General features: G+C 37.1%; 1 protein-coding gene across 1 annotated transcript in view; it reads right to left on the bottom strand.

The window, feature by feature from the left end:
• STK3 (serine/threonine kinase 3) overlaps positions 1-13,859 on the bottom strand; it is a 315,279-nt gene that overhangs the window by 255,094 nt on the left and 46,326 nt on the right. The window contains exon 3 of the mRNA XM_059901561.1: positions 8,196-8,324. Coding sequence (XP_059757544.1) covers positions 8,196-8,324 — 129 coding nt within the window. The remainder of the gene's footprint in view (positions 1-8,195; positions 8,325-13,859) is intronic.

The raw sequence follows: 13,859 nt of genomic DNA, 5'->3' as shown, positions 1-13,859 counted from the left end.
GTGCTGCTTTGACATCTGGGGCCTACTGACAAAGTCTCCACTGTTCCTCTCTCAGGGTTAGCTAATTCCTAGAGATAGCATCTGTGAGCGTACCTTTCACATGCAAACAAGCCAATCGGGAGTTTCATGCTCTCAACTACCCCCAGGGCCACCATTTCCCAGCCCTAATCACCCCAGGGCCGTATACCAGACAAACAGGGACAGCCCCAGATCACAAAGAAATTATTCAATCTAGCCAATCCTAAACCTGTTTACTCAATTTCACCCATTCCTTCCCACATAAACCACAATAAAGGCTCTTGCCCACATTTCCCCCACTCCCTCTGCCTCCTAACTGACCCTGGTGCTTCCCTGTATGGGTCCCCCTCTCTCACCCACACCCTTCTCAGATCTGGAAGTATAACAATCTATCTCCTGATATGCTGGTCTCATTATACCTGAATAATAATAAAACCTACATTTTAATAAGCAGATCGTGGCTTGGAGTAGAAAACAAATTCAAGAGATATTTTCAAGGTACACTCAACACAATTTGATTATGATATAGACTGACAAGTTAGAAGACAGTAGGCAAGTTTTCTACTGTGTTTTATCCACTGTGTCTCCCTTCAACTGCACACTGAATATAAACTTAAGACTGGCAAATTAAAGATTACAATTTAAAGCCAACACTTTGAAAAATTACAAACACAGAAACAAATAAGCAGAGAGTTCAAGACCTGGGACTTCTAAGCCAGTCTGTTTCCACTGACACTGACGTCGTTCATTCATAATTCATTCCTGTATCATATAAAAGTAATCAACAAACATTCACTGAACAACATACATAGCCTAGTGGCAGATGCTAGGGAGAAAAATTCGTAGACTTTAGCGACAAAGAAGAAAAGGCAGTCCAGACAATGGGGAACCCATGAAGGAGTTTATGCAAGAAAATAATACAATCAAATAGCCTTTAAGGAGGATTATCCAGTGCAGGATTGTCAGGGGCCAAAGGTGATAGTGTTCATACTAGCGGGCAAGTTAGCTAACCGTAAAATTATTTAGATACACTAACATCTATTTTTTTAACCACACATTGATTATTAAAGGCTGGAGAGGAAGCAGGGAGAGCTTGCTTCAAAACACTAGCTCAGTGTTACTTATAATTTTAAGCAACACAAAGTTTTAGTTCAGCCATAAGGCCTAGGAATCTTGACTAAGCCACCATATGTACTTACAGGACATACGAGAATCCAGCAATTCTATGTCTTCTTGGCACAGTTAAATAGTTAAATACGACTCTGAAAATTCCAGTGGGTGGAGGGACATGGAAGATGCAAGTCAAATTACAGCATACACCAGGAAGCAAAGGTGAAACACGATGCCTCGATAACTGGGGCAAAACTCATGAGGCACAGTCTACTCCCTTCCCCTGTGCCATTCCCCTACCTTTCATTCTCCTGTCCCATTCATTCCCTTTCCCCTATTTAACACCTTCAACCCAATAAAACTACTTCCTCTCTTTTTTCTTTTTTTTTCTTTTTTGGCTTCCTCTCATCTCATGCCTAATGTATCATACCCTTGCCATTCCTCTGTCTCCATTTCATATCCTCCCTAAACCCTTATTCTAACGGTCTTCTTCTAGTATCACAACTCAAAATAGTAGTATAAAAAGAGAAGTGAGGAAAAAACAGAGAAACCAGAGGGAAAAAAACAGAAAAAGCACTACAAACTTCCTTATGTATTTGCACCTTATATAGACACTACTGTGGTACAAGTTATTTGGACTGAATCATTGTTTAAGCTTCTTATAGAGATTCAAATGTTAATTTTTCCTGTCTAAAAGTTAATTAACATTTTTATGTTAACTTGAATTTCATCTTAATTGAAGAAAATAGTGTATTGCTAAAGGTATCTTTTAATAGACTTTGATTTTTTATGGCAGGTTTGGGTTCACAGCAAAACTGAGTGAAAGGTACAGAGCTTTCTCATATGCCCCCTGCGCCCACACGTGCACAGCCTGCCCATTGTCCACATCCCCCCACCAGACTGGGATGTTTGTTACAAGTGATGGATCTACACTGACACAACACCGTCACCCAATCCATACTTTACATTAGGATCCACTCTTGGTGTTGTACATTCTTTGGGTTTCAACTGTATACACCATTATAGTATCATACAGAGTAATTTCACTGCTCTACCTATTCATCCCCCCCACCCTCCTAACCCCAGGCAACCACTGATCTTTTTATTGTCTCTATAGTTTTGCCTTTTCCAGGATGTCATATGGTTGAAATCATACAGTATATGCAGCCTTTCCAGATCGTCCTCTTTCACTAGTAATATCCGTTTAAGTTTCCTCTATGTATTTTCATAGCTTGATAGCTCATTTCTTTTTAGTGCTGAATAATATTCCATTGTCTGGATGTACCACAGTTTATGCATCCACCTACTGAAGGACATCTTGGCTGGTTCTAAGGTTTTGGTAATTATGAATAAAGCTGATATAAACATCCATGTGCAGGTATTTGTGTGGACATAAGTTTTTAACTCCTTTGGGTAAATATCAAGGAGCCAGACTGCTGGATCATATGGTTAAAAGTATGTTTAGTTTTGGAAGAAAACTGTCAAAAACTGACTTCTACACTGGCAGTATTATTATGCATTCCCACCAGCAATGAATGGAAGTTCCTGTTGCTCCACATCCTCACCAGCATTTGGTGTTGTCAGTGTTCCAGATTTTGGGCATTCTAATAGGTGTGTAGTGGTATCTCATTGTTTTAACTTGCATTTCTCTGATGGCATATGATGTGAAGCATCTTTTCATATGCTTATTTGCCATCTGTGTATCTTCTCTCGTGAGGTGTCTGTTAAGGTTTTTGGCCCATTTTTTAATTGGGTTATTTGTATTCTTGTTGAGTTTTTTAAATTCTTCGTGTATTTTGGATAACATTCCTTTATCAGATAAGTCTTTTGCAAATATTTTCTAAGGTGTATTTTTTAATCTTGCCATTATAAGCATGTGATAATTAAAATACTAAAGAAATGGCTATTTTTCATTACATACGTTTCATTAACATCCTTCTACCATCTTAATAGTGTTCTAAACTTAATAGGGGTAATACAGTGTTTTCACAAAGGCAACATGAATATTCTCCTATGAAAACTGAATTGTTTCCAATATAAATCTAAATCACAGCAATTTATTTCTTGGCCCACCCAAAAACGAATACATATAGATGAACTGATAAAAACTGCCACAGTTAATCACAAATCCTTCAGTATGGTGAGTTTCAATTTTATTTATTTATTTTTTTCATCAGAAACAGTGTTCAAATGGAATCTCACCCAGAAACATCAGCAAACAGAACACATGGGACAGGAGCTGCTCTGGTAGAAAGAAGCCTCTGAGCAAGCAAGCTAGAAATGCGCTATTCCTACCACATGGACCGCCTCTCCTCTTTGTCCAGTAAATCTAAGTCATCCTTTAGAACTCAGCTTGGGTATGATCTCCCTGAGGAAGCTTTCCCTGAATTCCCAATGGTGAGGCGTTACAAACATCTTCCAACCCATACAGTTCCCCATATTTACCCCATCAGAGCTCTTATCACACTATACTGAAACAGCCTGTCCATTCATCTGTCTTGTGCATCTGACTGAAAGTCCTTCCAAAGTCTGGCTCATTCATTGTTATATGTCTTATGCGCAGCACGTAAGGGCTACCGTCAGGAGTAGGTACTCAGTATATTAGTCAAATAAATTTTTTTACATAATATATATATTGAATTTATATTATATATATATATATATATATATATAAAATAAATTAGGTGAATAATTGTGTGCCCTGATGCATGTATTAACAACACATTTCTCTTGGTTTAGATATGAGAAATTCTTTCTCTAGAGTGTCAGTACTAGGAATGTAGAAGCTGTGTCAGTTGTGGTTCCCTTATATCCACATGACCTGGCACATAGTATTCAAAAGTATTGCTGACCAGCTCTTGCCTCCATCTCTAGCACTGCCTTGAGAATGAGTACTTTACTTTGAACTGTTGGAATCATTGTATAGACATTGCTTTCTTCAGCACTGGCCCTGGAGTCAGCAAATGTGGGTCCTCACAGTATCCTAGTCATTAACTAGCTATGATCTAGGACAATTCATGTAAAATCTCTAGGTCTCATTTTCTGTACCCATAAGATAGTTCTTAATTATGCTTTAGCACCAGAAGTCTTTTCTCAAATAAAATTTTAGAATGAGCTCCAACATAGAAAAAAAGATAAAAGCAAGGGCTAAGTTTCTCACTCTGCTCAATTCTTCACTGTTTGTGGAAAATACCCCTAGATGCACCTCCTTAGAGCAGAGTACATTTGAAAAACTCTAACTAAAGTACACCTACAGTTGGGACTTCCCTGGTGGTCCAGTGGTTAACAGTCCACGCTTCCACTGCAGGGGGCACAGGTTCGATCCCTGGTCAGGGAAGATCCCACATGCCGCGGGGTGCGGCCAAAAAATAAAAAATAAATTAAAAAATTAAAAAAAAATAAAGTACACCTACAGAGGTCTAGTCTAGCACCAACATTCTATGATTTAAACATTCAACAAATACTTACTGAATGCCTACTCTGTGCCAAGCACTGGACTAGACACAGAAGATTCAACAATAAACAATGCAGATGGATTCCCTCAAATATTTACGCCAAAATGCAGTATTGAACACGTTCAGTACTCACTAAAATGAACAAAAAAAACTAAAACACCCTCTCATCTCTTTTTAGAGTGTAGAAAGCAAGACAATTTGCCAAATGCCCAAATAGCTGCATAGACTTAAGAAAATATATCAATTTCAGAAATACAAATTTCATTTTCTCTAACCAAAATTCCACTGTTTTATGTGGGAATTTTTCAATTTGTACTGTTTTCTTCCAAATCATTTTTATGCCAGTTCTCATTAACACATCTGCATTAACACAAGTAAGTAGTAGCTAAACATGTAATGCTTGTTCCTGCCATTTCCCAGTTTTTCACTTACCTTATCTTTTAGCACTTTTAGGATCTTTTAACCAACCAATTTTGTTTTTTGATCCTTCACTATTTCATAAGTTCAGTATGAATATAAAAGTGAAATCTAGAAGACAGGATCCATTTTTTTATCAATATTTGTTTTACCATTTCATTCAACAAATATTTGAGAAGCACTATGTACAAGGCATTCTGCTACAAAGTGGTACAAAATTTCTAGAATTTATTCACATTTTCTACCCCTTTAATTCACTACTTTTCTTTCCCCTTAGTAGTTTCAAGTACATAACAAGAACAACAATCAGATTTCCCTAGGGTCCTCTCAACCAACAATGCTCTTTCACATACTCCTTATCCATACCATATCTATTCACATTCATTCAACAAAAAGTACAGTGCTAGGCATTGTGATGTATGCTAAGAAATATGATTCCTTCTCTCAAGGAGTGAAGAAAGGATAAAGATAGTGAAGACATTTCAGAAGGAGACTCTACAAGAATTAGTGTCATCAGAGGTATCAGAAAAAGAAACAGATGAATTCTCAGTTTTGTTGTTGAAAGACTAAGTACATGATGATGCTATTAACAAAACAGGAATTTGAAAGGCTTGTCTGCAACAATTAAAACTTTGGTTTTAGAATGTTAAATGTAAAGTTGCTTCTGGATATTCCAGTTGAGTCATCCAGGCAGGAATTAGTAATACTTGTCAATACTTGAGTAGCCACTATGTGGCAGGATCCAAGGGCACTTAGTAAGTCATAATCCCAAACTCAAAGAATTTAAGAGTCAGGTGACAGAGAATACAAGTAAACAGGTGCTTAAAAGAGAAACTCAGGTAAGAGAGAAGCCTGGAAGCATAAGCACTGGCCAGATCATGAAGGCCTTTGTATGCCATCCTTAGGAGACAGGATCTAGCTAAGCAATGGGGAGCCACTTAAGGGTTTTAAACAGAGAATGGCTTGATTAGGTTTGCATTTTAGAAAGAACACTCTAGCTTCAGGGAAAAAAATGGGTTGGAGTAGGCAAAAATGAAAGACAAAGTGAACATACAGGAAGCTGTTGCAGAAACCTGAGCAAGAGCTGATGGGTACCAAGATGCACAAAGGTTAGGAGATGTATAATGGGTAATATCTGAGACATCGTGCCCTTCCTAGAGCACACTCAACTAAAATCTCTAAAGCACAACATTAGTACCTGAACTATTTTTAACCATTATAATAAAATAATAATAGCAACATGCAAACATTAAGCACCTGGGGCTTCCCTGGTGGCGCAGTGGTTGAGAAACTGCCTGCCAATGCAGGGGACACGGGTTTGACCCCTGGTCTGGGAAGATCCCACGTGCCGCGGAGCAACTGGGCCCGTGAGCCACAACTACTGAGCCTGCGCGTCTGGAGCCTGTCCTCCACAACAAGAGAGGCCGCGATAGTGAGAGGCCCGCGCACCGCGATGAAGAGTGCCCCTGCTTGCTGCAACTAGAGAAAGCCCTCGCGCAGAAACGAAGACCCAACACAGCCAAAAAATTAACTAATTAATTAATTTAAAAAAAAAACTCAATGGTTTAACTGAAATGTAAAAAAAAAAAAAAAAAATTAAGCACCTGAAGAGCCCAGCACTACACTATGGTCAATCTTTCCTTATCTACATCAAACTATGCGAACCACATTCTTATCAAGTTACCTAATTAACAGAGGTCTGGGAAAACTCTGCAATTATATATTTTGACCTGGGAGCTGAGGAATGTATTTTTTTTCTATAACCACTTGAATTTCCAGTTATATGGCCTTCATGGAAAATATGTAATATAATCTAAATACACAGCACACAATAAAGAAGAGGAAAACTGAACAGACCCAAGCAACAAAGTTCCTCTAGGACTATCGGTCACTTCATTAACCAAAGAGCTTACAATATATGTATCTTATATACTGTTGGAAAAGGAAGTTTTCCATAGATCTCTTACTAATAGGGCCCTGATTTGATTAGGGATGACAATGTGTCCAGACTCCCCTAAGTTCGCCAGCTCTAAGTCACCGTGTGACTCAATTCTGATGAATAAAATATAAGCTGAGGGTTTCTGGGAAAGCCCTTTCCCACTTCTTCTCTTCTTCCTCCTGTCTGGAATGTAGACAAAATGCTGGAGCTGGAGCAGCTCTCTTGCAACCATGAGATAATAAGCATGAGAACAAAGACCACATGCTAAGGATGGCACAGTATAAGAAAAAGCCTATCACAGTTGTTACTTCATTGCTGCTATATTAACCTTATCTCTAGACCTTTTATAAAGGGAGAATAATAAATCTCTCTTTGATTAAGTAACTATAGGCCTAACACAGTCCTAATTTACACACTCTGCATCCCTTATAAAGGCCAGGCTACTTACTAGGGTATATAAGATACTTCATGATCAGCTCCATTTACCTATCCAAACTCATTTCATATCACTCTGTCTCTTACTTTCCACTGCAGTAATTCTAAACTTTGTCAGAACAGCACATAACAGTGAGCTGTTTTTCACCTTTCTACCTTTAATTCTCTGTACAGTCTCTCATCCCTCTATTTCCTCACCAAATTTACTCTTCCTCTGCATTCCAGACTTCCTGACTCCTGGCTGAGGTAGGTGCCCTGCCTCCTTGTTCTCACATCTCCTCATGTACCAGTCAGTATAATGACTGTGCTGTACTACAGCTATTTGCTTAAGTATCTGTCTTCCCAACGAGATTACCAGCCCCTCAAGACAAAAAACAATGTCTTAGTTCCCTTGATATTCCTAGATCCTGGCACAGTACCTGGCCCACTAGGGATGCTCAGTAAATGTCTGTTGAATAAATTAGAGTTACATAAGACATGACTGCTTTTAATTAGTGAAAACAATTAAATCAAAAGGATGGTTAAATGACTTTTCCTTAATATCAAAAACTAATTCTCACCCATAAATTTTCCCTGAAAATGAGAAAAGGGCTTGAGTATTTTCTTTCACTACGTTTGCTTTATAGTATCATTTCTGCCTTAGAGCTGAAAGTCCTAAAGACAACCCTACAAAGCTATTCTCATCTTCCTTGAAAGATTAGTCTCCCTTCCGATGGAAAGTCAGAAGAGAAAACTAAACAAATGACCAAAGAACACATTTTATTATACATTATTAGCAAAACTTATCAAAATGAAGGTAAAGAAATAAAATCTCTACATACCTGTCACATTGCTGCATTATGGAAATTTCTTTGATTATTTCCTGAAGATCTGACTCAACAGGTACTTGTTTAATTGCCACAACTTGACCAGATTCCTTATGTATTGCTTTAAACACACTTCCATAAGACCTAAAAGAAACCAAGACATTTCTTTATTTTTCCCCTTTCAAACATAACTATTAGAGAAAAAATGGTCTATTATGAGTTTTTACATGTAGTCTTTTCTTTTTTTATTTTATTTTTTAAAAATTTTTATTGGAGTATAGTTGATTTACAATGTTGTGTTAGTTTCAGGTGTACAGCAAAGTGAATCAGTTATATATATATACATATATCCACTCTTTTTAAGATTATTTTCCCATATAGGCCATTACAGAGTACTCCGTAGAGTTCCCCGTGCTATACAGTAGGTCCTTATTAGCTATCTATTTTATATATAGTATCCATGTAGTGTTTTCTAATTTAAAATACTACTTAATGGTGACAAATCAAAGTAAACAAATTTAAAAAGTGAATTATATCTTAGCTTTAATGCTTCAATTATAGACTTAAAATTAACTAAAATCATCAAATTAATAGACAAAGATTTGCTGATTTTCTTATGAATGAAAGAAATAGACTTACGGTTTGTCAGCTCAAACAAATGCAGCATTAAGAAGATACATAAGTAGAAGTTAAAAGAATGAAATACAGAATAAAAACAGCCAAAGTCTCATGTTAGAAGAAAAGGCTGATCTCATCTTCAACAAAATCATCCCCAAAATATCAAAGTACAATGTCTGTTCAGACTGCTTAAGAGCAACTGAAATCTTCAGCTGGGGACCACACAACACCAAAGTTAGAGAAGCAGGAAATCTGGTCCCTGCCATGTCACAGATCCAAGGTCTCTCAAATGCTCCTTTCACTATCTTCTTCTCCTCAAGAGCAAGACCACACACACAAAGATAAATACAATGAGTAACAGGATCTAATGGCCACTTGTTCAAAAACTGTCTCTGCTACAACTCTTGAAACATTGCCAATTAAATATTTATGTGTCTTAAAAAGCAAGAACAATGAGAGAGGGAAGCCATTTGTATTTTGAGATGAATTAGAAGACGAGGTAAAAACTATCACTTACTAAATTCTTACTGTAAGTCAGGTACTATGCTTGATGTTTTACAAGCATTATCAAATTCAACCCTCTCAATTGTGAGGTAAAATACTATTATAGCCATTTTAAAAGATGAGGAAATAGAGACTCAGATACCAGTGACCAGCAAGGCCAGAATTCAAACATATTCTGACTCCAAAGATCATGTTTTCCTTACTACATTATTTCTACAGAAGAGAAAGAAGAGCAAGCCGTTAGAGACATGGAATGTTTCCTAATATTAGGAAGCTATGCAGGATCATTTCAAATTTACAATCTTTTAAAATAAGTGAAAAAGTGAAAAATGAGTGACAAAGCAGTTACTTTAACAAAATGAATTGCATTCTATCCTCTGTTTCTTTGGGCTTTCTGAAGTAATTTAATTTAGTTTGATACCCAAAGTCACCTTTGGGTGTGTGTGTGTGTGTGTGTGTGTGTGTGTGTAGTCCTAATTTACACACACACATACACACACACACACACACAGGTAAACCCCACTTTTCAAAAGTTCACCTTACGCCCCTTCGCTTTTACAAAACACCTGGATTAGTACCTGTTTCGCTAACCAGAAGAAATTCGAAGAAGATTTACCCTTTTACAAAAAAAGGTGAAAAGCAAAAACAGCATTCAACGTTTGTTTCTGCAGGAGCCATTACAGAGGGAGAAAGTACCATGAGCAGCAAGAGCAGCCGCGCCAAGCTCATCCCCTGGAAACTGCACTCAGCACCTCAGCATCACGCCGCCATAGCTCTGAACTGTGTCTGTGAGCATCTGTGCTTTATCTCAATTTATTCTGTGTATCCGTTAGCAAGATGTGTCATAAGGTAACTGCTTGTTTGCTTTACAACATTTCAACTTACGAAAGGTTTCATAGGAACGCTCTACTTTCAGATAGCAGGGGAAATCTGCATCTCCCCTTAGAAGCCATATCTGTGTGTGTGTGTGTGTGTGTGTGTGTGTGTGTGTGCATGTATGTGTGTGTATATATGTGTGTGTATACATATATTTTTTTTCCCTCAAAAGCTAATCTAGAATTCAGTGCTAGATTACCTATTGTCAGTTAAGCAACGCCATCAGTCCCTTCTAAGGTCTTCTTGCCACTACAAAGGAGGAAAACTGGGAACCACATTTCCCAGATTTCCCTTCCCTGAATGGATCCCAGTTAAGAGTTTGACAATGCATGAAATCTGAATGGCAAAAAGTTGAGGAGAAACTATCATTCTCCAAATTTAGCTGTAGCAGATGCATTAGCAGATATAAGGTACACAGTGGCTTCTTGCTGAGCTTTTTGATAATCAAGATGCTGCTGCTGCAGACTAAGATAGTTGGTGCAAGCTTCTCAAAGATTCTTAAGGATTCCAGCAGATCCCAGGTGAGCTTCTAAGAAACACCACTTCAGTACTCCAGGCAGAGATCTTCAGCACTGGCTTCTCTGACCTTCAGTGACAAAGTCCATAACCTTTGCATCCCTGGCCCTTCCACAAGTCATTTGAGCCCCAAATTTCATAATAAACTCTTTAAACCCAGAGTACACAGAGTAGCCTTTCTTTTCCTAACCATGTCTTGGTACCAATACTTTTGGGGAAGGAACTGGTTCTAAGGGAAGGAATCTTAAAGATGGGAATCCTGGATTAGTTTTTTCTTAGATTTGAATACAGTGATGGCTTCAAAACAAGTGACAAACAGAACATTGATAGCCTATGGTATTTAGGGGCAAAACAATTATTTAAATTATTATCCTTAGTTGCCCGGAGTCTAGGCAAAGCTTTAGAAGACCAAATAACTGTATCAATTGACTGTCACAGTGAAAATAGGGGTACGAAGACTGCAGAATGGAATGGCCTGCTCCTGCCTACACTGGAAAAGTCATGAAACAATTATAACAAGCTCAGGGCTTAAATCGCCAGCCCAAGACTAAGAGACCCAGAAAACTTCTGAATGCCCCAAAAGAAAGTCGTGATTCTTATATGCCCAGGACTGAGACTTCTGAAACCCAAACTCAAAGTCTAATCTTGCTGGAAGCTGAATTACATTGCAAACTGAATTCACAACATCACCAGGACTACTATGCTAAAGTTAGGTTTTTAACTGTAAAGAGAGGTACCCAGAGAATTGGTATTGGGATATTAACGTAGATTGTTACTAATCTGAATACCTGAAACCCCAACCCCTACCAAGTCTCCCTTGTCAGCAAAAGCAACCCTATCCCCTAGTCTGAGAAAATTAACCTCATGATGCCTGAAGACTCTATAAGACCTTACTCGAGGGAATTGCCTTTCAGGGAAATGCAGCTCCTTTCCCAGACTACATCACCACCACCTCTCATTGTTCCAGACCTATAATTACACTCAAATTCCCACAGACACCAGAGGAATGAATATAAAATCTGACCCAAGAGTACCTACTAGTCACACCAAAAGAGGTGTATGATTTTGTCAGTTTTTATTAGCAGAACCCTAAAGAATATGTGTGGGAAGGAATTCTAAGATTTCCAGGGAGAAAGGAATTTACTTCTAACAAACAGTTGAGAGTGTCCCTAACAGTCTGCTCAGCTAGCTAACTAAAACCCAGACTCAACAATGGCCCACATTAAGTGAGATGCCAGGGATCCTCATTATACATCAGAGGAAGGAGATCAAAGGCTCAAGTAGATGGAATACTAGAATCAAAATCTCACCATGTGACCTGCTGGCCCACCCTCTAAGTATGCTCACTGAGAGAGTCCAGAGGATACTCCCTTTACTGGTGTCGCTGAAAGCTGTATAGTGCAGGTCAGAGGTAACAGAGATGCCAACACTGAAATAAGTTCCCTAAATTTAACGGATGTTGGGATCCGTTAAGAAGTGAAGTGACAATGTCTTTCCATCTGAGACAAGGTGGGCATGGAAATCATAACGGGTAGCAAAGTAAGGCTACAGTTTTCTTTTGCATACATCTAGATTTTGATTAAAGTTACGCTGGCTTCATAAAAATAACTGCAATTCTTTGTCCCTTAATGACTGGATAAACCTTAGCTGGTACTTTTTTTTTTTTTTAGTAAAATGAACATAGCATAAAATTCACCATTTGAAACATTTTAAAGTGTACTGCATTCACAATGTTGTGTAATCCTTACCACCCCTATCTAGTTCCAAATCATTTGGAATCTGCTTTCTGTCTCTATGGATTTGTCTATTCTGGATACCTCATATAAATGGAATCATATGTGACTTTCTGTATCTGGCTTCTTTCACTGAATGTATGTTTCAAGGTTCATCCATACTGAGGTATGTATCAGTACTTCATTCTTTTTAACAGCTATATAATATTCCATTGTACAGATATATCACATTTTGTTTATCCATTCATCAACTGATGGACATCCCCACATTTGGCTATTGTGAATACTGCTGCTATGAGCTGGGATCTTTTTTTTTTTTTCCTTTAAAACATCTTTATTGGAGTGTAATTGCTTTACAATGATGTGTTAGTTTCTGCTGTATAACAAAGTGAATCAGCTATGTGTACATATATCATGAGCTGGTATCTTTTTAATTAATAGATAGATATTTAACTGTCTTTCCATCTTTTCTATGGTAATTGATATATCTAAGTTTAAACTTCTTTGGGAGTCAATTCACACAATTCATATTTTGTTATGGAATCATCTACTTCTAGATTTTCAAATGAGTTTTCATAGAGCAGCATTTAGTAGTCTTTTAATTCTTCAAATCATTTCTTTATCATTGCTTGTATCTTCTTTCTTATTCCAAATCTTCAATTATTTTTGCTCTTTTTTCTTTAGTCAAAGTCAGAACTAGGTTTAACTATTTTAATGACCTGTTCAAAGAAGTATCTTTTATATACATATATTATTTCTAATTTTTTTACTTTCTATTTCATTAATTTCAGCTTTTTAGTTCATGAATTCTCTATTTCTAGTTTCTTCTGGTACATTTTATTATTTTTCTCAGTTCTTTAAATAAGCACTAAGTTATTTTATTTATTTATTTATTTCCTTCCTTCCTTCCTTCCTTCTTTACTTTTTGGTCTTTCTTCTTTAGTAGTAAAGAAATTTAAAACGAAATATGTCACCTAATTACAGTTTTGCTGGATTCCATAAATATTAGTATGATTTGTTCTCTATTTCATTGTTTTCTAGATAATTTGCAATTTCCTCTTCATAGGTTACCTCAGATTATGTTTCCTAATTTCCAATAAGTGTGGGTTTTATCATATTGTAATTATTTAGTTCTAATTTTAGTAGACTATAATTAGAAATGTAACCTGAAAAATCCCTTTTTTTAGAATTTGTTGGGGTTTTTTTGTTAGTTTTTTTTAATCAGTGGTCCATGAATATACCAAAAACTGGGGGTGGGGGGGAGGCAAGAATAGTTATATCAATGTAAGTATAAATACATACCATATATATGGTGTGTGTGTGTGTATATATATACACACACATATATATAATCAAGTTTGTTGATTATAATACTTAATCCCTTTATGTCCTTTCTCTTTTTTCCTTATTCTGTCCAATTCAGAAAAAGATA

Source organism: Balaenoptera ricei, chromosome 17, assembly GCF_028023285.1.
Source record: "Balaenoptera ricei isolate mBalRic1 chromosome 17, mBalRic1.hap2, whole genome shotgun sequence".
Classification (NCBI taxonomy): domain Eukaryota; kingdom Metazoa; phylum Chordata; class Mammalia; order Artiodactyla; family Balaenopteridae; genus Balaenoptera; species Balaenoptera ricei.
The sequence above is the reverse complement of the archived record's forward strand: the minus strand, read 5'-3'. Positions and strand labels throughout refer to the sequence as shown.